This window comes from Paroedura picta, chromosome 2 (genome assembly GCF_049243985.1).
Source record: "Paroedura picta isolate Pp20150507F chromosome 2, Ppicta_v3.0, whole genome shotgun sequence".
Classification (NCBI taxonomy): domain Eukaryota; kingdom Metazoa; phylum Chordata; class Lepidosauria; order Squamata; family Gekkonidae; genus Paroedura; species Paroedura picta.
Window position 1 is genome coordinate 124819832 of NC_135370.1, and position 20237 is coordinate 124840068.

Genomic DNA, 20237 nt, shown 5'->3' on the forward strand with positions numbered 1-20237 from the left:
AGATGCCCTTACACAGGTACACAAGCATGCTTGCACATAAACAACTGAGTCAACATGTGGTATCGTAGTGGCCCCAAGTGGCTAAGCTGGGGAACTACAAAGTGAACCATACTATGTAAAATAACACTGTAATTTTCTGCGTTTGTGGTCCAGTTGGTTGGCTTTCCACAACTTTAACTAGGTTTCCCTCTCCTGTTCTTATCAAGATTTAATGTGCATAATTTTTATCATTTTATAATTTTTTTTAACAAATAGTGTTGCTTAACCATTCACCATAGTTTAGAACAGGTGCTTGCTGTGCTTAGAATCATAGAATCATAGAATAATAGAGTTGGAAGGGACCTCATGGGTCATATAGTCCAACCCCCTGCTCTATGCAGGACACTCACATCCCAATCGCTCATCTACTGTAACCTGCCACCCCTTTGCCTTCACAGAATCAGCCTCTCCGTCAGATGGCTATCTAGCCTGTTTTAAATTGTCCAAAGATGGAGAATCTACCACCTCCCGAGGAAGCCTGTTCCACTGAGAAACCGCTCTAACTGTCAGGAACTTCTTCCAGATGTTTAGATGGAATTTCTTTTGAATTAATTTCATCCCATTCATTCTGGTCTGTCCCTCTGGGGCAAGAGAGAACAATTCTCCTCCATCCTCTATATGGCACCCTTTTAAATACTTCAAGGTGGTTATCAGATCCTCTCTCAGTCATCTCCTCTCTAGGCTAAACAGACCATGCTCCCCCAACCTTTCTTCATATGTCTTGGTCTCCAAACCCCTCACCATCTTTGTTGCCCTCCTCTGGACACATTCTAGTTTGTCAACATCCCTCTTCAATTCAGGTGCCCAAAACTGAACACAGTACTCTCAGTGAAGCTGAACAAGAGCAGAGTAAAGCGGTACCATCACCTCCCATGATCTGGACACGATACTCTGTTTGATACAGCCCAAAATCCCATTTGCCTTTTTAGCCACTGAGTCACACTGCTGACTCATGTTCAATGTATGGTCTACTAAGACTCCTAGATCCTTTTCGCTTGTTATTAGCTTGGTCTTTGCGGGGTAAAATCCTGAGTAACGAAAAAGAAAAACTACAGTGTGATGGTCATTTTAATTTCAACATATCTTGTCTGCAGTGGCTTGTCATAGTTCTGGCAATTAAAAAAAAAAAAACACCATACACCTGCCAATCATAGTTGTGTAATGGTTCCTGAGAAGAAAGGTATGCAAAAAGGGAATATGAGAAGGAGGTTGCTAAAAACATTAAGGCAAATAATAAAATTTTCTCTAAACATAATTGGAACAGAAAATTAGTCAGAGAAGCAGTTGAGGCTTTGGATGATCAAGGCATAAAGAGATGGTTTAAGCAAGATGGGGAGATGGCAGTGAATTTTTTGCTTCTCTATGGAAAATGTAGGGGGCATGTACCCTTGATTCAGTCATTATTTTCAGGAAGGGAGTCTGTAGAACTAAGTCTGATTGAGGTGATCAGAGATGAAGCTATAGACCTATGGGGAAATTAAAAACCAGTAAGTTTCCAGGTCCTGATGGTATACACCCAATAGTTTTTAAGGAGCTCAGATGTGAGATTGATATACTACTCTGTTTGCAATTGAATGTACTGGACGTTTTAAATGTTTAAATGTTTTTTGAGTGCTGTGACATGCCCATTAATTCTTTGTCAAAGGACTGACCTGTTTGTCCAGTACAGAGAGTGGACGGGTATTACTGACACATGATGGCATAAATCATATCACAGAATGAGCAGGAGTATGAACCTGAGATGGCATGGCTGATATTGCTGGGTCAACTGAGGGTGTTGCTAGCATGTATACAAGAGCAAAGCTGGCATCTTGGTTTGCTGCAGCCCTGACACCAGAATCCATGTTAATGTTAAGTAGTTTATCATTACAGGTGAGAAGTTGTTTCAGGTTAGTAAGCAAGAAAAGTCAGCCTCCCAGTGCCTGTGTAAGGGAAGTATCAATATCCAGTAAGAGTTGTAAGTCATTAATAATGTCTTGAACTGACTTGAGTTGTGAACTATAGGTGACCACCAGTGAAGTTCTTTTGGCATTTTCGTTGGGATTGTCTTGTAGCAAACTGTCCCTGGATATTATTCTGGCCTTTCCAATCATCTTTCTCACCATATCTTTCTCTCGGAATTTAATTTCTTGTGTACAATAATTCATAGTTTGATGGCGACGTGGAAGTCATGGAAAGCCTGGTAAAATTTCTCAAGGGCTTCATTGCCATGGGTCTAGACTAGGAGTATACAAGGAGAAAAAACTCATTAAAATATTTAGGTATGTCGAACCACAAAAATATCTTTCCTGACATTCAAAATCCCAATACCAGTATGGCATTCAGATTTGATAAATATTTGAGAATCCTGATTTTTTTCAGATCCATTATAACTTATGGGGACCACTGAAGTCAATGGCAAATCTCTCCTGTGGCATATGTATCCATATGCATATCATAGAATCATAGAGTTAGAAGGGGCCATACAGGCCAGTCCAACCCCCTGCTCAACGCAGGATCAACCCAAAGCATCCTAAAGCATCCAAGAAAAGTGTGTATCCAAACTTTGCTTGAAGACTGCAAGTGAGGGGGCAGCCTATTCCACAGCCTATTCCACCTCCTTAGGCAGCCTATTCCACTGCTGAACTTGGGGCAGCCTATTCTACTGCATATGCATATGCATGTCCAGGAAAATGCTGATTGCCGCTTTGGGGTCAGAAGGTGACTTTCCTCCAGACCAGACTTGGGGGAGGGGGCATAATTTGGACATGGAATTGGGGTCCGTATGAGATCTTAGTTGTTTGCCTTCTCGAGTTATTTCTTCCTTCATTCTTGAGAGTAATTGTCTATGATAGATTTCTGTTCTCTTTAGCTAATTGAGCATAGTCTTTAAGATTCCCTTCTGGAGTTATCAGATCTTTGTATCTCAGCAAGCCGATTCTACGTATTTGTACTTGATCCATAGATGCCTGTGCTGGTGATTTGAATGGGGATGTTCTCAGACTGATTCTTTCTTGGTATCTTCTCCAGATTTTAAGCAGAGGACCCCTTAAAGGTTGCAAGTCCTTTGATGTTCTTCCCATTCCTTGAGGCCATAGCAGGTTATCAAAGCCTTGGGTGACTCCGCTCTTTCAATCTCCAAATCTGCCTTTGTTGGTTTCTGATCCAGTCTGCCACCCAGGTGAGAGCTGCTGTGCAGTGATACAATTTCAAATTTCCAGTGTTTCGATGATTATAATATCATCTGTGTAGCTCCTATTTTGAGCAACAATAAAGCTAGTGGTGGTGACAGCATTCCAGTTGAACTATTCAAAATCTTAAAAGTGCTACACTCAATATGCCAGCAAATTTAGAAAACTCAACAATGGCCACAGGATTGGAAAAGGTCAGTTTACATTCCAATCCCAAAGAAAGGCAATGTCAAAGAATGTTCAAACTACTGCACCATTGCATTCATTTCTCATGCTAGCAAAATTATGCTCAAAATTTTACAAGCTAGGCCCCAGCAATATGTGGACCGAGAACTTCCAGAAGCACAGGCAGGATTTCGAAGAGGCAGAGGAACTAGAGATCAAATTACCAACATATGCTGGATCATGGAGAAAGCTAGGGAGTTCCAGAAGATCCTGCATTGAACAGGGGGTTGGACTGTATGGCCTGTATGGCCCCTTCCAACTCTATGATTCTAAGAACATCTACTTCTGCTTCATTGACTATGCTAAAGCCTTTGATTGTGTGGAGCACAACAAATTGTGGCAAGTTCTTAAAGAGATGGGAATACCAGAGCATCTTATTTGTCTCTTGAGAAACTTATATGCAGGTCAAGAAGCAATAGTGAGAACTGAACATGGAATCACTGATTGGTTCAAAATTGAGAAAGGAGTTCGGCAAGGCTGTATACTGTCGCCTTGCCTATTTAACTTGTATGCGGAGCACATCATGAGAGAGGCGGGATTAGAGGAATCACAAATTGGGATCAAGATTGCAGGGAGAAATATCAACAACCTCAGATATGCAGATGATACCATTCCAATGGCAGAAAGTGAAGAGGAACTAAAGAGCCTGTTGATGTGGGTGAAGGAGGAGAGTGCAAAAGTTGGCTTGAAACTCAACATCAAGAAAACAAAGATCATGGCATCCGGCCCTCTCAATTCATGGCAAATAGATGGGGAAGAAATGGAGATAGTGACAGATTTTATTTTCTTGGACTCCAAGATCACAGCAGATGGGGACTGCAGCAATTAAAGGATGCTTGCTCCTGGGGAGGAAAGCTATGGCAAATCTAGATGGCATCCTAAAAAGCAGAGACAACAAAAGTGCGTTTAGTTAAGGATATGATCTTCCCAGTTGCAATATGAGGCTTTTGAACTCTGGTGCTGGAGAAGACTCTTGCGAGTCCCTTGGACTGCAAGGTGAACAAACCGGTCAGTTCTAAAGGAGATCAGCCCGGACTGCTCCTTAGAAGGCCAGATCCTGAAGATGAAACTCAAATACTTTGGCCACTTCATGAGAAGGAAGGACTCCCTGTAGAAGAGCCTAATGCTGGGAGCGATTGAAAGCAAAAGAAGAAGGGGACGACAGAGAATGAGGTGGCTGGATGGAGTCACTGAAGCAGTCGGTGTAAACTTAAATGGACTCCGGGGAATGGTACAGGAAGGCCTGGAGGATCATTGTCCATGGGGTTGCGATGGGTCAGACACAACTTCGCATCTAACAACAACAGCTCCTATTTTGTATTTTTGATTCTCAACTGTTATGTCTGCAATTTCTTGATCAGCTCTAATTTTATTTGCCAACACCTCTAATGTTATATCAAACAGAAGTGTAGACAGTGGGCACCCTTGTCTTGTTCTTTTATTAACTTGGATTGACTCCTCTGTAGCCGTCTCATTGACTAAAATTTTAGCTTCCTGTTTAGAATGTATCTAAAATAGAATATTTTGTGAAGTTATTACCACAATCAATCTATTGAAGGCTATGATGTACAAAATCCCACCTGACATTGTCAAATGCCTTTTCTGCATCCAGGAATATGAGAGCTGCTTCTTTATTTTTAGCTTTCACTAAATTCATACAATTTAACACAAAATGTATATTATCTCTCATGTATCTTCTTGGCATAAAGCCTGTTTAATCTCCCTGAATCATATCCGATATGCACTTCCTAAGGCTTTCTGCAATGTTCTTGGTGAAAATCTTATAGTCAACATTTAACAGAGAGATTATTCTATATGACTGTGGGTTTAGCTTGTCCAATCCTTCTTTCAGGAGCAGAGTAATGAAGTCTTGTTCCCAGGCACTAGGAAAAAATCTACTTTCCTGGTTGATCATTTCATTCATTATTCATTGCAGTGCTGGTGTTACAACATACATCATTTTTTTGCAGTAAACCGCAGAGAGACCATCTGGTCTGGGCACCTTACCAATTTTTAGGGAGGATATTTCCTCTGATGGCAAAAGAATAAGGGGATGACAGAGAATGAGGTGGCTGGATGGAGTCACTGAAACAGTCGGTGTGAGCTTAAATGGACTCTGGGGAATGGTAGAAGACAGGAAAGCCTGGAGGATCATTGTCCATGGGGTCGAGATGGGTTGGATACAACTTTGCAACTAACAACAATTACCTCTGAGATTTCTTGTGTGGTGAGCCTCTGGTTCAATACTTTTTGATGATCGGCCATGAACTTTTTCAAAGGGATATTTTGAAGAAATTTGTCCAAATTTATGTCTTTTAGGTTTGGGGATTCACATATTTTTTTGAAAAAAATTACAAACCATTGTATTTTTTCTTTATTACTTTATTCTTTATCCTTGTACCTGATTAGAGGGATAGTTTTCTTCCCAAAATCTTTCCTTAGGCTTGATGCTAACCATTTCCCTGGTTTGTCGGTTCAAAATTTTGTTGGCATAGAGCTTGAAGCTTCTTCCTCATTTCATTTGTCTTCAATATAGCTCTTTGCATTCTTAATTTTTTAACTTATCTCAACAAAGCTTTGGTTGGATTCTTCTGATGACTGGCTTCTAGAATTTGATGTTGGTTCAGGATGTACTACAGTTTTTCCTTCTTTTTTTCCAGGTGCAAGTTATTGCTAATTAGCCTGCCTCTTATAAAGACTTCACTTGCTTCTCATATTGTAGATTTTATAGCAGTATTATTGAATTGAAAGAATTCTTTTAACTCTGCTTCACATTTTTCAATTTTTGTATTTTCATCTAATATGAATTCATTCATTCATCGTCATGTTATTCCTTTCCTCTCATATCTCATTTCAACTAGCAGAGGTACATGATCAGTGAATGTACATGGCTGCATCTCAATGTCCATCATGTCTAGTAACAGATTCTTGGAGACCCAGCATTGATGTATTCTAGAATATGTCTTGTGCCGTTCAGAAAAGGTGTAGCTTCTTTTTGTAGGATTTCTTTGCCTCCAAAGGTCCACCATTTTGTTATGCTCCATGTTTTGCAGGTCCTTCCTGGGCATTTTGGCACCTCTTATGTTTGATTTCTCTATTCGTGGATCCGGGACAGCATTGCAATCTTCTATCATTATCACCTCATTATCCACTAGGTTTGCATAATGCTGGAAAAGTGTGGTAAAAAAGTAGTCTTTCTTGGCATTGGGTGCATAGATATTAACCAGCATAAAGTTTTTCCCAGTGGGCAGGGTTAATTTTAGAAAGATGAAGCGGCCTTGTGCTAGGAGATCTGCTATGACATTTGGATTGGAGATGTATACAGCCACCTTTTTTTTCTTTTCTTTTGCTGAAGCTTTAAAGACTTGCCCTAGATTCCTAGTATCCAAAAGGTGCTCGTGATCTTTTAAAATATGGGTCTCTTGTAGGCAGATGATGTCTACAGCCTCCTTCTTTAGTTGGTGAAAGTATTTCAAATGTTTTGCAGGGGCATTGAAACTGTTGACATTTAATGAAAGGATTTTTAATTAGTCATGTTATGCTGCTGAGATTATTCTGCAATGATCTACTTTCCTTTCTGAGATGTTGGTTGTTGGTTGTTGTCTGGGCCTTGAGAGGAAAGTCTTTCAAAGAGTGCTCTTGCTTCTTGGAATGTATGAATCACCTTTCTTCTTATTTTTTCTTATTTTTTCTTCCAATTTATTTTTCAGTGCATCTAACTCTCATAATCATCTAGTTTTAACAAATAACTTTGAGCTCCTAAATAAATTCTGTTTTTCTAGAAACCTGGGAGTTGTGCTTCATCATAATGTCCCTGAGGTTGGACTGTATTTGTCTCCTGCAGGTCTGCTACAAGAGCATCCAGGCCTTGGTTTACTTCATGCATTCTTTCCTGTAGTAGTATCCCTAGATAGTTCGCAACCAGGGTTTTGTGAAACTCTGTGGTTTCTTGATGGCCCTGGAATGGTTTTCTGAATGGGTGGGAGTTAATTTTTTATATATTTTAGAAAAAATGTTGAACATTTATCAAGTGATAAGACCATACATGGTCATGTTTACCCACTTACCTCCTCCCCAAATGGCCAAAACACAGGTATGCTTCTCAACCATATTCTGCATGATTGTGCATAAGTTACTTCAGATGTAAGGTAACAGTCTTCATTCTAAATTTGCTTGTAATTATTTCTCCTCCTGAATCCCCATTCCTCTTTTCTGAACTCATGACTGCTACTCTTTTTTATTTCAAATAAATGCTTTTGTATTCAACAATGTTTTATTATTAGTTGAAACTATAGCAGCCTGTTATAATTGAAGTAACTGCTACTCTCCTTTGATATTCAGGAGGATGCCTCAGTGGGTGTTTCCTGCCACTTTAACTGGGAGGGAAGACTTAATTTTCAACTTCCCTGTTCTGCGTGGTGGGAGGTACCGTTCTCCAGTTGTCTTCCTGACTATGCTGGGAGTAGCAGGTCTGACTGGTCTCTCCCCAATTATTAATGCGTAGTGTTAAAATTAATCATTAATTCAAATATAATTGTAGTTCATAAGTCAGTAGTTCTTAGTACTAAAGTGTTTAGAGTGTTAGAATTGTTTTTTCTTGTTAAGATTAAAACAGATACAGTTTAAAACGTTTGTTGGGCATGCACCCTTAAGGCCACCCCCCTTAACAGAACCTTAGTTCTTAAGTTTTAAAGCCTTTAAGGTGCACCTTTTGGGGGGAAAAAACATACTATGATGAGCATCAGCCAAGGTGATATGCTATAGTATCAACACATTATATATTGAAGAGCAACCCCTGATGAAGACAGGCAGAAAGTGGGTGATTTAACCTAGGAGCCCATTTTGGTTGACTCTGGAATTTGTGTTATCATTAAAGGACATTTCTGCACAACAATGCCTTATTGATTCCTATTTGTGCTTTTCTGCTTTTCTGTTCAGAGCCAAGCCTGAGTATGTTTCAATTTTAATATTAAGAGAGCAAATATTAAGAGCCTCTTGTGGCGCAGAGTGGTAAGGCAGCCGCCTGAAAGCTTTGCCCATGAGGTTGGGAGTTCAATCCCAGCAGCTGGCTCAAGGTTGACTCAGCCTTCCATCCTTCCGAGGTCGGTAAAATGAGTACCCAGCTTGCTGCTGGGGGGTAAACGGTCATGACTGGGGAAGGCACTGGCAAACCACCCCGTATTGAGTCTGCCATGAAAACGCTAGAGGGCGTCACCCCAAGGGTCAGACATGACTCGGTGCTTGCACAGGGGATACCTTTACCTTTACCTTTACAGCAAATATGTATAGTATTGCTGGTGCAATTGGGCAAGTAATGTGATATACTGCCCTGTGTGAGAAAGGATAAAACCTAATAATGTCCTTGTCTAGGTTAGTATAAACTATAACAAGGGCTCAACTGACCATTTTTCTTTCCCCCCTTCAGTTGCCTTCAAGGTTTCATGACTCTGGGGGAACAGAGAGCAGGATAGGGCTTGTTGGAACCATTCTGGGCCTTTGAGTTTGCAAAGATCTTTGATTGTATACTTGTCTGTGGACCCATCTTGCTTCCTAATGGATAGGCATCAGATCTTAAAATTTGCCATTAGGCAGGGAAATGTGCTAAATTCTTAAACATAGTTATTTAGTTGATATAGAAAGTTATTCCAATGTGATTGCTGAGAAGTTGTAATTCTGTCAATGAGCTTTCTAGTAGCCAAAGAACTTTAGAAGTTATTTAGTACACTGTTAACTTACTGATGAAATTTAACTTTCATTTTATATCTTTTCCACAGACTATCAATGATGCTAGAACTTGGATTACTCATCCTTAATTATCATTGTTTTTAAGATCTGCTGTTGAAGATATGCTGTGATGAATACAATGTGGTAGATGAAAAGTGAAGAAACCTTGGAATCATTGTACCAAGGAGTTACAATGTTTGTTTTGTGAACAAAACCATTTTGGTGAACATTTGAAAATGCGGCCATGGACTGGTTCCTGGCGTTGGATTATGCTCATCCTCTTTGCTTGGGGAACCTTACTGTTTTACATAGGTGGACATTTGGTACGAGACAATGAACATCCAGATCACTCTAGTCGAGAACTGTCAAAGATACTTGCAAAACTTGAACGGTTAAAACAGCAAAATGAAGATTTAAGACGGATGGCAGAATCTCTCAGGTAGGCTTCTGAAAACTTTTTCTTAAAATATGAATGATATGTTTCATGTTCTCTGTTAGTAACCTAAATTCATACTAATACAATATTTTGCTAACTTCCCTGAATTCCATATTTGGAGCTGGGTATAAATGCTGCTTGCCATCTGACCTGAAATAACCTGGTAGGATTTTTTTCCCTTTTTGCATATGCTCTTTTATGACAGAAATATAATGGTGCTGTGTATGCATTAGTACTTGGTTCTTTACATTGTCTTTATGTAGACTTGTGTTGATGGCTTTGGGCGGGTGATAACAGGTTTAACCCTACAGTCAGCAATGCAAAATGCAGTGCCTTCCTCTGGTGGGAAACAGGATTTACTCTGGAGGAAGGCTATATAAAGGTTAACAGGTTCTCATCCAGGGACTGTGAAGTCTAGCAAGACAGAACAAACAAGAATACTTACACTGTTTTAATTTAACTTTTACTAATCCTAAGAAACAGTTTAAGATCCCCAGTCTATTTTACTATTTCCCTTCATCTCACCCAAATAGAAGGGAAAGAAGAAGGTAGCTTTGGTAGTTCCCTGTTAGTCTTTTCTAATCATTATGACACACTATATATTTGGCCAGTTAAACAAAATCGAGAGTTTTCATTTATTAATTGTCCTGAAAAATGGTGCTAAAGTTTCTTGACACAGTCCAGTCTTCACAGATGGGGAGAGAGAGGGTAAAAAGGTAAAACTTTTGTTTCTAGAGAGGACTTGTTTTCTCTGTTACATGCTTTATGAGAGCCAGTTTCGTGTAGTGGTTAGGAGTGCGGACTTCTAATCTGGCAAGCCAGGTTTGAAGCTGCACTCCCCCACATGCAACCAGCTGGGTGACCTTGGGCTCGCCACGGCACTGGTAAAACTGCTCTGACAAGAGCAGTAATGTCAGGGCTCTCTCAGCCTCACCTACCCCACAGGGTGTCTGTTGTGGGGAGAGGAAAGGGAAGGCGATTGTAAGCCACTTTGAGATTCCTTCAGGTAGTGAAAAGTGGCATATAAGAACCAACTCTTTTCTTCTTCATGCATAACTGATGATCATATTTCAAAAGAAGGAAGAGCTACCTATGGGGTAATCATGAGATAAAATAATATATTTTCTTAGGAACATGTATCCAATTACCATAAGAAACACAAAGGGTAGAAATTAATAATTTTTCATTAGTGTCTCTACTCCCTACTCCCTCTTCCTCTGGGTCAGTATTAGAGTCCAGTCTTCTAAATTATTTGGAATTGCAGTAAACAAGGACAATTTCCACATTAGGAGACATACCTTGTTTTAGCCCCTTTTAGATTTCCTTTGGATGCTGTGAGTCTATTCTAGGCTTTTCAGCATTTGGGCTTTCCTCCCCATGTTTCCTAGGCTGAAATTTGCCATATGCTTTCTTCAGCTAAGTCAGAGGCAGCCTCCCATGATGCTTTGGTCCCTTCCCTTTTCCAAAAATATTTGTTTTGCAAAATGGTGGCTGCTTGCACCTAATTCCACCATTCTGTGCCTTGATAAACCTCCCCCTTTTCCCCTCAAGTATGTGAGGGTTTTCTTTTTTTAAAGCCACAGGTTCATAGAATCATAGAGTTGGAAGGCACCTCCAGAGTCATCTAGTCCAACCCAATGCACTGTGCTGGTTATCGTGTTACATTGCTGTTGCAGCGTAACCACAATTTTTTAACAGCTGGAAATAGCATTGTAACGTGATCACACCTGTTTTTCTTTAAAGGTTAGATTTTGATGGAGAGAGAATGGCAGTGAGGAAGGTGGTGGGCACAAGTGACAGAATGGCAGCCACAGGGGAAAAACCCAAATACAAACATTTCCTCACAACAATACTTTGAAGTCGCTTAGGCTGAGATTGTGTCACAGGCCTAAGATCACCAAGTGAGCACTATTGCATAGTGGATAAGTATTGCTGAGATTGGATTAAAACAGTTGGTAAGACCTACAAATGGCAGCAAATCAACATTGCAAGGCAGGAAGGCAGATTCTGGCACACAAAGAGCATGAGACCATAGATATGTTTTGGCAAAAAACAGGGGCACAGCTTTATTGTATAACAGAAAATTAAGTGTAGGCACACTGAAGGTGAGGGGACAGATCCTGACATGTCCCTCCCCTGCTGCCGTCATTAGACGGCAGCCCCACTGGAAGGGAAAATCACCAGCAGACTCACCCACGGAAATAAGTGAAGTGACCCACTGGTTGAACACTCCCTAACCATCAGGCCTGCTACCACTTGGAAAGGTAAGCATAGAAGAGGGGCCCACAGGCGTCAGCTTCTCTTGGAGCCCCTCCCAGCAAGCCCGCAGTGTGAGGCAGTTTATCTCCCATTAGAAATGGCCCCTGCTCACATCTGCAGGCTTGTAAGGAAGCTTCCACTAACAGGCGCCAACCTAGCCCACAGAACTAGGTTGCGCCCAAGAGGATCCAACCACAAACATATGCCAGCTGTGACAAGAATGACAAGTCAGAGGACACACTAACATTTAAAAAGGGAGTTGGGTGGCAGGAAACAGCACGTGTCCAAGGGAGCAGGCTCAAGAGACCTCTAGGCTAATCCGGTCTCTTTAAATCATAGTTGAGCTGCCTCAGCCCCAAACCCTAGTGGGCATGAGTTAGGTAGGAGGTGCTTGACTGCATGTTGCGTGACTGCTCCCATCATCCCCATGCATTTCCTTTGTTTTGCCAGGCTCTTCCGCTCCATCAATGGCCTCCATGTGTTGATGGGCAGCGGCAGCGTTTAACGTACACATATGAGAGTTAACAAATAGATGTGAGAATTAAGTTTGAGGTCAGTGGCACCTCCAAGACTAACAAAATTCAATTCTGGGTATCATAGAATCATAGTCATAGAGTTGGAAGGGGCCATACAGGCCATCTAGTCCAATCCCCTGCTCAACGCAGGATCAGTGAGAACCGAGAGACTTAGCATGTGTAGATGCACACTTTCCCAGATACATTGAAAAAGATTCCCTCAAATATTACATATGGGGGAGGGAAGTTGCCAGGAAGGGCTAATTAGTCAAGATGCATAAGTACAACCAAGATTGGAATAACGTGAATAGCAGTAAATTAGCATAGATAATAAAAGTTAACAGCAGGTGTGAGAAGTCACTCAAATCTCACTTATATCAGAATTAAAACTTCTTGGTCTTAAAGGTTAAGACCAAGAAGGTTTAATTCTGATATAAGTGAGATTTGAGTGACTTAGCATGTGTAGAACAAATTTTTTATTTAAGGTATGAGCTTTCATGTGCATGCACACTTCTTTAGATACAATGCCAGTGTTGGTCTTAAAGGTGCTACTGGACTCAAAATTTGTTCTGCTGCTTCAGACCAACATGGCTACCCACTTGAATTTAGCATGTGTTGTGAGATAAGAATCTGATATCTCGGTTAAACCCTGGGGATTCAATTGTACTTAGTGTTGTAATAATTTTTAATCCAGCAGTTTCCTGTTCCAGTTTGTTTCCGAAATTCCTTTGCAATTTAAAAAGTTCCTTAGAGGTCACCCACTAAGTACCCTGGGAGGTTGAAATGTTCTCATGCATGCTTGGCTTTTTTGTTTTGTTTGGTGTGGGAGTCAGTATACCCTGGCTGGCTGCTGCGTAGTGAAGCCGCAGAGAAAGTCCCAGCCCAGTGGGAGGGTGCCTCCACCGAAGTTGGCCAGTCTGCTGCCTTCCCAGCCTGATAAGGCGGCTGGGTCAGTTGACTTCATCTCCACCTCCATTTGTGAAGCTCCTGAGGGGAGGGCATCATCCCTGGGCTTGATGCCCCTTCTCCTGGGCCAGCCTTGGATTCTGCTTGCTAAAGCAGTGAGTTGGAAACTTCCTTGGTGAGTGGTAGCACAGTGTGGGAGCCTCGCTGGATGATATCTGTGGCAGGTTTTGTTATGTTTCTTCACTAATACTGAATTAGGTATTTATCGTATTTGCCGGCGTATAAGATGACTGGGCGTATAAGACGACCCCCCAACATTTCCACTCAAAATATAGAGTTTGTCACCATTGTATGACCGCAGCGTCTCCGGCCCGCCCCTGCATCTCCCTGTGACCAGCACTAGTGTGCATGTGCGAGCTCTGCGTAGACAAGGGGCAGGCCAGAGCGCCGCTGCTTCCCGCTGAGCAGAACGAAGCTGGTCACGCCGAAAAGGCTGGCACCGGTCTCGCTGTTGATGCTTGCCGCAGCCGCGCTGATGAACCGCCGCAGTCGCACTGGATACCGCGCGATACTGGATGGAATGTAGAAAGAGGTGGCCAGGGATCGGGAGACCACTATGGGCAGCTATGTCTATCCCAACTGAAGTGCACCTGGCATATAGGACGACCCCCCCCCCCAATTGGAGGCATGTTTTTCAGGGGGAAAAGTAGTCTTATATGCCAGCAAATAGGGTATGTCTGAAATCATCATGAACTTTTCTTCAATAGATTCCCACTATGACACATTTCCAGCTTTCATCCCCTCCCCCCACCTCCGAACTTTGCTTTAGGTACCATGGATAGGTTTATATGTTGTTGGTTTGCCTTGGCATGGCTTGCCAACAGGAGTCGTGGCTGAACTGGCAGAGCTGATTAGTTAGGACTGAACAGGCTTTTGATGATCTGGTTGGATTAAAATAGTTAAGACATTGTGCCCCCAGATATTAATCCATCTGGTTTTCAGAATGCTGTGGAATGCTAACCATTCCAGAACACCATCATTTAGTGTCTTGAGGTAACTGTCATAATTTGGTATTGTTAAAATACATGATCTCATTGGGAAAATAAGTTCATAGAAGAAAATATCTGCCTGCCTGTCTAGTATATTTTTATTGTACTGATTTTTCAAAGAGTTCAGGGTAGCATCCTTGATTGCCCCTTTAGTTTTTTCACAGCAACTCTTTGAGATATTGTAGGCTGTATGAATATACACAAAGTGAAGAAAAGACAGGATGAAATGGCATTCAAAAGAAAAGAAAAATGTTGGTCCTCAGTAACTCTCTGCTGAGAGTCATGGAACAGCATGTGGCTAGGCCTGGACCTCTAGTTGGAGAGGTTTGTTGCTTGCCAATGTCAAAGATTAAAGATATTATGGACAGAATGCCAAAATTGATAAAACCTATGGATCCCTACCTGTTTGTGTTGTCCTATGTGGGAATGCACAACATGGCCACCAACAGAATTATGCATTATTAAGGCTGACTATGAAAATATTGGGAGGCAACTGAAATGAATGAGGGCACAAGTGGTTTTCTCTTCGATCTTGCCTGTCAGGGGAAGTGGAATGAGTCAGGAACTGAAGATAATGGAGGTAAACCGCTGGCTGCATCAGTGGTTCCGGAGAAGGAATTTGGATTCTGGGACCACAGGATAGGTTTTCTAGAAAAGGCCTATTAGCACAGGATGTGCTTCACTTATCCAAGCTGAGAAATAATGTGGCAGGATCCTGGGGAGATTCATCAGGCGAACTTTAAACTGAAGTTTAAACTGAAGGAGATGTCCAATGTAGGGTTTCTAATGTAAAAGAGCAAATACTGATGGCTCGCCTGGGAAGGATGGGTCAAATAGAACCAAGGATAAGAGGCTTCAGGTGCCTATATACCAATGCCCAAGGCATGGGCAATAAAAAGGTAAAACTCAAGCTTCTCATGCAGACAGAGATATATGATTTAGTAGGCATTACAGTAGGCATTGGTGGAATGATTCCCATGACTGGAATGCAGTAGTGGATGGGTATGAGTTGTTCAAAAGAAACAGAAAAGGTTGAAGAGGTAGAGTGGGGCTGTATGTGAGGAGAGGGTTTGCTCATTAACTGATACTAGAGGAGGAAAGTGACACTTTATTAGAAAGTATCTGGGTGAAAATAAAGGAGGGAAAAACAAAGAGTGAAGATGTGGCTGCTGCCCTCCTTAAGCAGTTTGATAGACTCTCTGGACAACAGGACGTTGTAGTTATGGGTGACTTCAATTTGCCTGATGTTTGCTGGGAAACAAACTCTGCTAAGCATCCTGAGTTGAGCAACTTTATGAGCTACCTGGCAGACAATTTCATTTATAAAATGTGGAAGAAGAGGATCAGCCTATAAGAGGATCAGCCATACTCAACTTAATATTGGCCAACAGGCAAGAGCTGTGGGATGGGGTAAAGGAGGTAGGGACCTTGGTTGGGGGAGTGACCATGTCCTCCTAGAATTTCTTTTAAAATGGGTGGCCAAGGAAGTTCGTAGTCAGACATGTCTGTTAGACTTTCGTAGGGCAGACTTTAATAAATTCAGAGACGTGATGAATCATCCCATGGACCAAAACGCTGGAAGAGAAAGGAACAAGTGATGTGTGCGGTCTCTTTAAACAAGAGCTATTGCACGTTTAAGCCATGACTATTCCAGCAAGACAGAAACATAGTAAGGGGTACAAGAACCCTATTTGGATGAACAGAGGAGTTCAGGAGGAGCTAAAGAAGAAAAAGGAAATGTTCAAGAAATGGAGGGAAGGACAGACCTCTAAAGAAGAGTATCTGTAGATTACTAGATATTGTAGGTCAGCCATCATAGAGGCCAAAGGTGGGAGTGAGCTGAGACTGGCCAGAGAAACCCACTAAAACAAGGAGGAACAAACATAGGGCAAACGAGGCAATAGACCCGCTGTTGGGTAAAGATGGAGAAACTCTGACAGAGGGCAGAGAGAAAGCAGAAAGGCTCAGTATCTATTTTCCCCCTAGAAGAATATGGACACATCTAGGGATGATAATAGACAAGGTATAGTGTCTGGGTGGCAGGTTGACATGGACAGAAAGGTTGTTGAGAGGCACCTGGCTGCACTGGATAAGTTCAAATCCCCTGGGCTGGATGGTGTGCATCCAAGACTGCTCAAAAAACTTTATGGATAGCTAGCAGAACCCTTGCCCATCATATTTAGGACCTCTTGGAGGACTGGAGAAGGTGCCAGAAGACTGGAGGAGTATGAATGTTATCCCAGCCTTCAAAAATGGGTGAAGAGATTACCTGGGAAACTATGGGTTAGTGAGTCTGACCTCAATTGCAGGGAAGCTAATGGAGCAGAATTTAAGGGGGGCAATCTGCAACCATCTTGAGAACAGTTAGTTGTTTTGGGAAAGTCAGCAAAGATTTGTCCCCAACAGGTTAGAATCATAGAATCATAGAGTTGGAAGGGGCCATACAGGCCATCTAGTCCAACCCCCTGCTCAACGCAGGATCAGCCCTAAGCATCCTAAAGCATCCAAGAAAAGTGTGTATCCAACCTTTGCTTGAAGACTGCCAGTGAGGGGGAGCTCACCACCTCCTTAGGCAGCCTATTCCACTGCTGAACTACTCTGACTGTGAAAATTTTTTTCCTGATATCTAGCCTATATCGTTGTACTTGAAGTTTAAACCCATTACTGCATGTCCTCTCCTCTGCAACCAACAGAAACAGCATCCTGCCCTCCTCCAAGTGACAACCTTTCAAATACTTAAATAGGGCTATCATGTCCCCTCTCAACCTCCTTTTCTCCAGGCTGAACATTCCCAAGTCCCTCAACCTATCATCATAGGGCTTGGTCCCTTGGCCCCAGATCATCCTCGTCGCTCTCCTCTGTACCCTTTCAATTTTATCTACGTCCTTCTTGAAGTGAGGCCTCCAGAACTGCACACAGTACTCCAAGTGTGGTCTGACTAGTGCTGTATACAATGGGACTATGACATCTTGTGATTTTGATGTGATGCCTCTGTTGATACAGCCCAAAATGGCATTTGCCTTTTTTACCGCTGCATCACACTGCCTGCTCATGTTTAGTTTACAATCCACAAGTACCCCAAGGTCTCGTTCACACACAGTGTTACCTAGAAGCGTATCCCCCATCCAGTAGGCATGCTTTTCATTTTTCTGACCCAGATGCAGAACTTTACACTTATCTTTATTAAATTGCATCTTGTTCTCATTTGCCCATCTTTCCATTGTGTTCAGATCTCGAACTCTGTCTCTATCTTCCGGAGTATTTGCCAGTCCTCCCAATTTGGTGTCATCTGCAAACTTGATGAGTAGTCCCTCCACCCCCTTATCTAGATCATTAATAAATATATTAAAAAGTACCGGGCCAAGCACCAAGCCCTGAGGTACCCCGCTACTCACCTCTCTCCAGTCTGATGAAACACCATTGACAACAACTCTTTGAGTGCGGTTCTCTAACCAATTCCCTGTCCACCTGACTATCTGAAAATCCAGATTGCAGTCCTTCAATTTATCCATCAGAACATCATGGGGAACCTTGTCAAAAGCTTTGCTAAAATCCAAGTAAATGACATCAACCGAATTTCCCCGATCCAGCAAACCTGTTACTTGGTCAAAAAAGGAAACCAGGTTGGTCTGGCAGGACCTGTTGGAGACAAATCCATGCTGATTTGTCAGGTTCTGTCAGACCAACCTGGTTTCCTTCTTTGACCAAGTGACAGGCATATTAGATCATGGCAACCTATTGGCTGTTCATAGAATCATAGAATAACTAGTAAAAGAGCCCATTGTATCCTAAATACAATGGGCGCTAGGAGGCAGTGGGAGAGTGAAAGATTTCTTACCCTGCGCTGGGTTTGCTGACTGGGGGCCATTTTTAGCGGCGGCTTGATCATCGGCAGTAGAGGCTTGAGGGCGGAGGCGGCTTGACAATGAAGGCTGGCGGCCATTTTGAGCGGCGGCTTCATGGCGGCGGCGGCTTGATCGGCGGCGGCAGAAGCGGCTCAAGAGTCTTGAGGTCGGAGGCGGCTTTACGGCTGGCGGCCATTTTGAGCGGCGGCTTGATGGCGGCGGCGGCGGCGGCGGCTTGATCGTCGGCGGCAGAAGCGGCTCAAGAGTCTTGAGGGCGGAGGCGGCTTTACCGCGAAGGCTTGAGCGGCGGCTTGACGCGGCGAGAGGCGCTTCGCGCCTCTCGCCGCACCAAGCCGCCGGCCAGGGAGCCCCCGGCAGCCGCGCTTCGCGCGACTGCCGGGGGCTCCCTGGCTGGCGGGCTGACGCGTCGGAGGCGCTTCGCGCCTCCGACGCGTCAGCCCGCCAGCAAGGAAACAACTGCGAGCCGCGCTTCGCGCGGCTCGCAGTTGCTTCCTTGAGCGGCGGCTTGACGCGGCGAGAGGCGCTTCGCGCCTCTCGCCACGCCAAGCCGCCGGCCAGGGAGCCCCCGGCAGCCGCGCTTAGCGCGACTGCCGGGGGCTCCCTGGCCGGCGGGCTGACGCGTCGGAGGCGCTTCGCGCCTCCGACGCGTCAGCCCGCCAGCAAGGAAGCAACTGCGAGCCGCGCTTCGCGCGGCTCGCAGTTGCTTCCTTGTGAGTGGGGTAGGAATCGACCGAGCCAATCGGCAGGCGCTTCGCGCCTGCCAATTGGCTCGGCCGATGGTCCGTCAAGAGGAAGGGGCCAATCGGCACCCTTCCTCATCCCGGACCGAGCCCGCCCTAACTCCTCCTACACAGCCCTTATGGCTTTATTTAGTCCGTGGCGCCCGTGGCGCCACGGGCGGTGTAAAGATAGAGTTGGAAGGGACCTCATGGGTCATCTAGCCAGCCCCTGCACTATGCAGGACACTCACATCCCTGTTGAATTAATTTCATCTCATTGATTCTGGTCTGTCCCTCTGGGACAAGAGAGAACAATTCTGTTCCATCCTCCTTATGGCACGATGGTTATCAGATCCCCTCAGTCATCTCCTCTCTAGGCTAAACAGACCAAGCTCCCCCAACCTTTCTTCTTATTACTTGGTCTCCAAACCCCTCACCATTGTTGTTGCCCTCCTCTGGACACGTTCCAGTTTGTCAACATCCCTCTTCAACTGGGGAGCCCAAAACTGAACACAGTATTCCAAGTGAGGCCGAACTAGAGCAGAGTAAAGCGGTACCATCACCTTACTGCCAAGACAAGTCTCCCCTATCTTATATTGTTATATTTGGGTTTTCCTACCTAAATGCAGAAATTTACATTTGTCCCTATTGAACTTCATTTTATTCAGTTTAGCCCACTTCTTGAGCCTATCAAGATCATCCTGTATTCTGTTGCTATCTTCAGTTATGTTTGCCACTCCTCCCAGTTTAGTATCATCTGCAAATTTAATAAGTATCCCCTCTAATCCCTCATCCAAATCATTTATAAATATGTTGAACAACACAGGCCCCAGGACAGATCCTTGGGGTACTCCACTTGTCACTCTTTTCCAAGAAGATGCGGAACCATTAACAAGTACCCTCTGGGTATGATTTGTCAACCAGTTATTGATCCACCTGACAGAATCAGGATCCATACTGCATTTTACCAACTTGTCAACAAGAATATCAAGTGGAACCTTATCAAAAGCTTTACTGAAATCCAGATAAACTATGTCCACGGCATTCCCCTCATCCAGCAAGGTAGTCACTTTCTCGAAAAAAGGGATAAGGTTGGTCTGATATGACTTGTTCATGCAAAACCCATGCTGAGTCTTAGAAATCACAGCTCTCAGTTCCAGCTGCTCAAGGACCGAGTGTTTGATGATTTGTTCCAAAATATTTGCCAGCTACAGTTGTCAAGCTGACGGGTCGATAATTACCCGGATCCTCCTTTTTCCCTTTCTTGAAGATGGGGACAACATTTGCCCGCCTTCAATCATCTGGCACCTCATCTGTTCTCAAAAATAA

General features: G+C 43.4%; 1 protein-coding gene across 3 annotated transcripts in view; it reads left to right on the forward strand.

The window, feature by feature from the left end:
• Nucleotides 1-20237, forward strand: part of FUT8 (fucosyltransferase 8) — a 145835-nt gene that overhangs the window by 25938 nt on the left and 99660 nt on the right. For all 3 annotated transcript variants that reach the window (XM_077322472.1, XM_077322471.1, XM_077322473.1), the window contains one exon: nucleotides 9209-9597. In XM_077322472.1, coding sequence (XP_077178587.1) covers nucleotides 9395-9597 — 203 coding nt within the window. In that variant the 5' untranslated portion in view covers nucleotides 9209-9394. The remainder of the gene's footprint in view (nucleotides 1-9208; nucleotides 9598-20237) is intronic.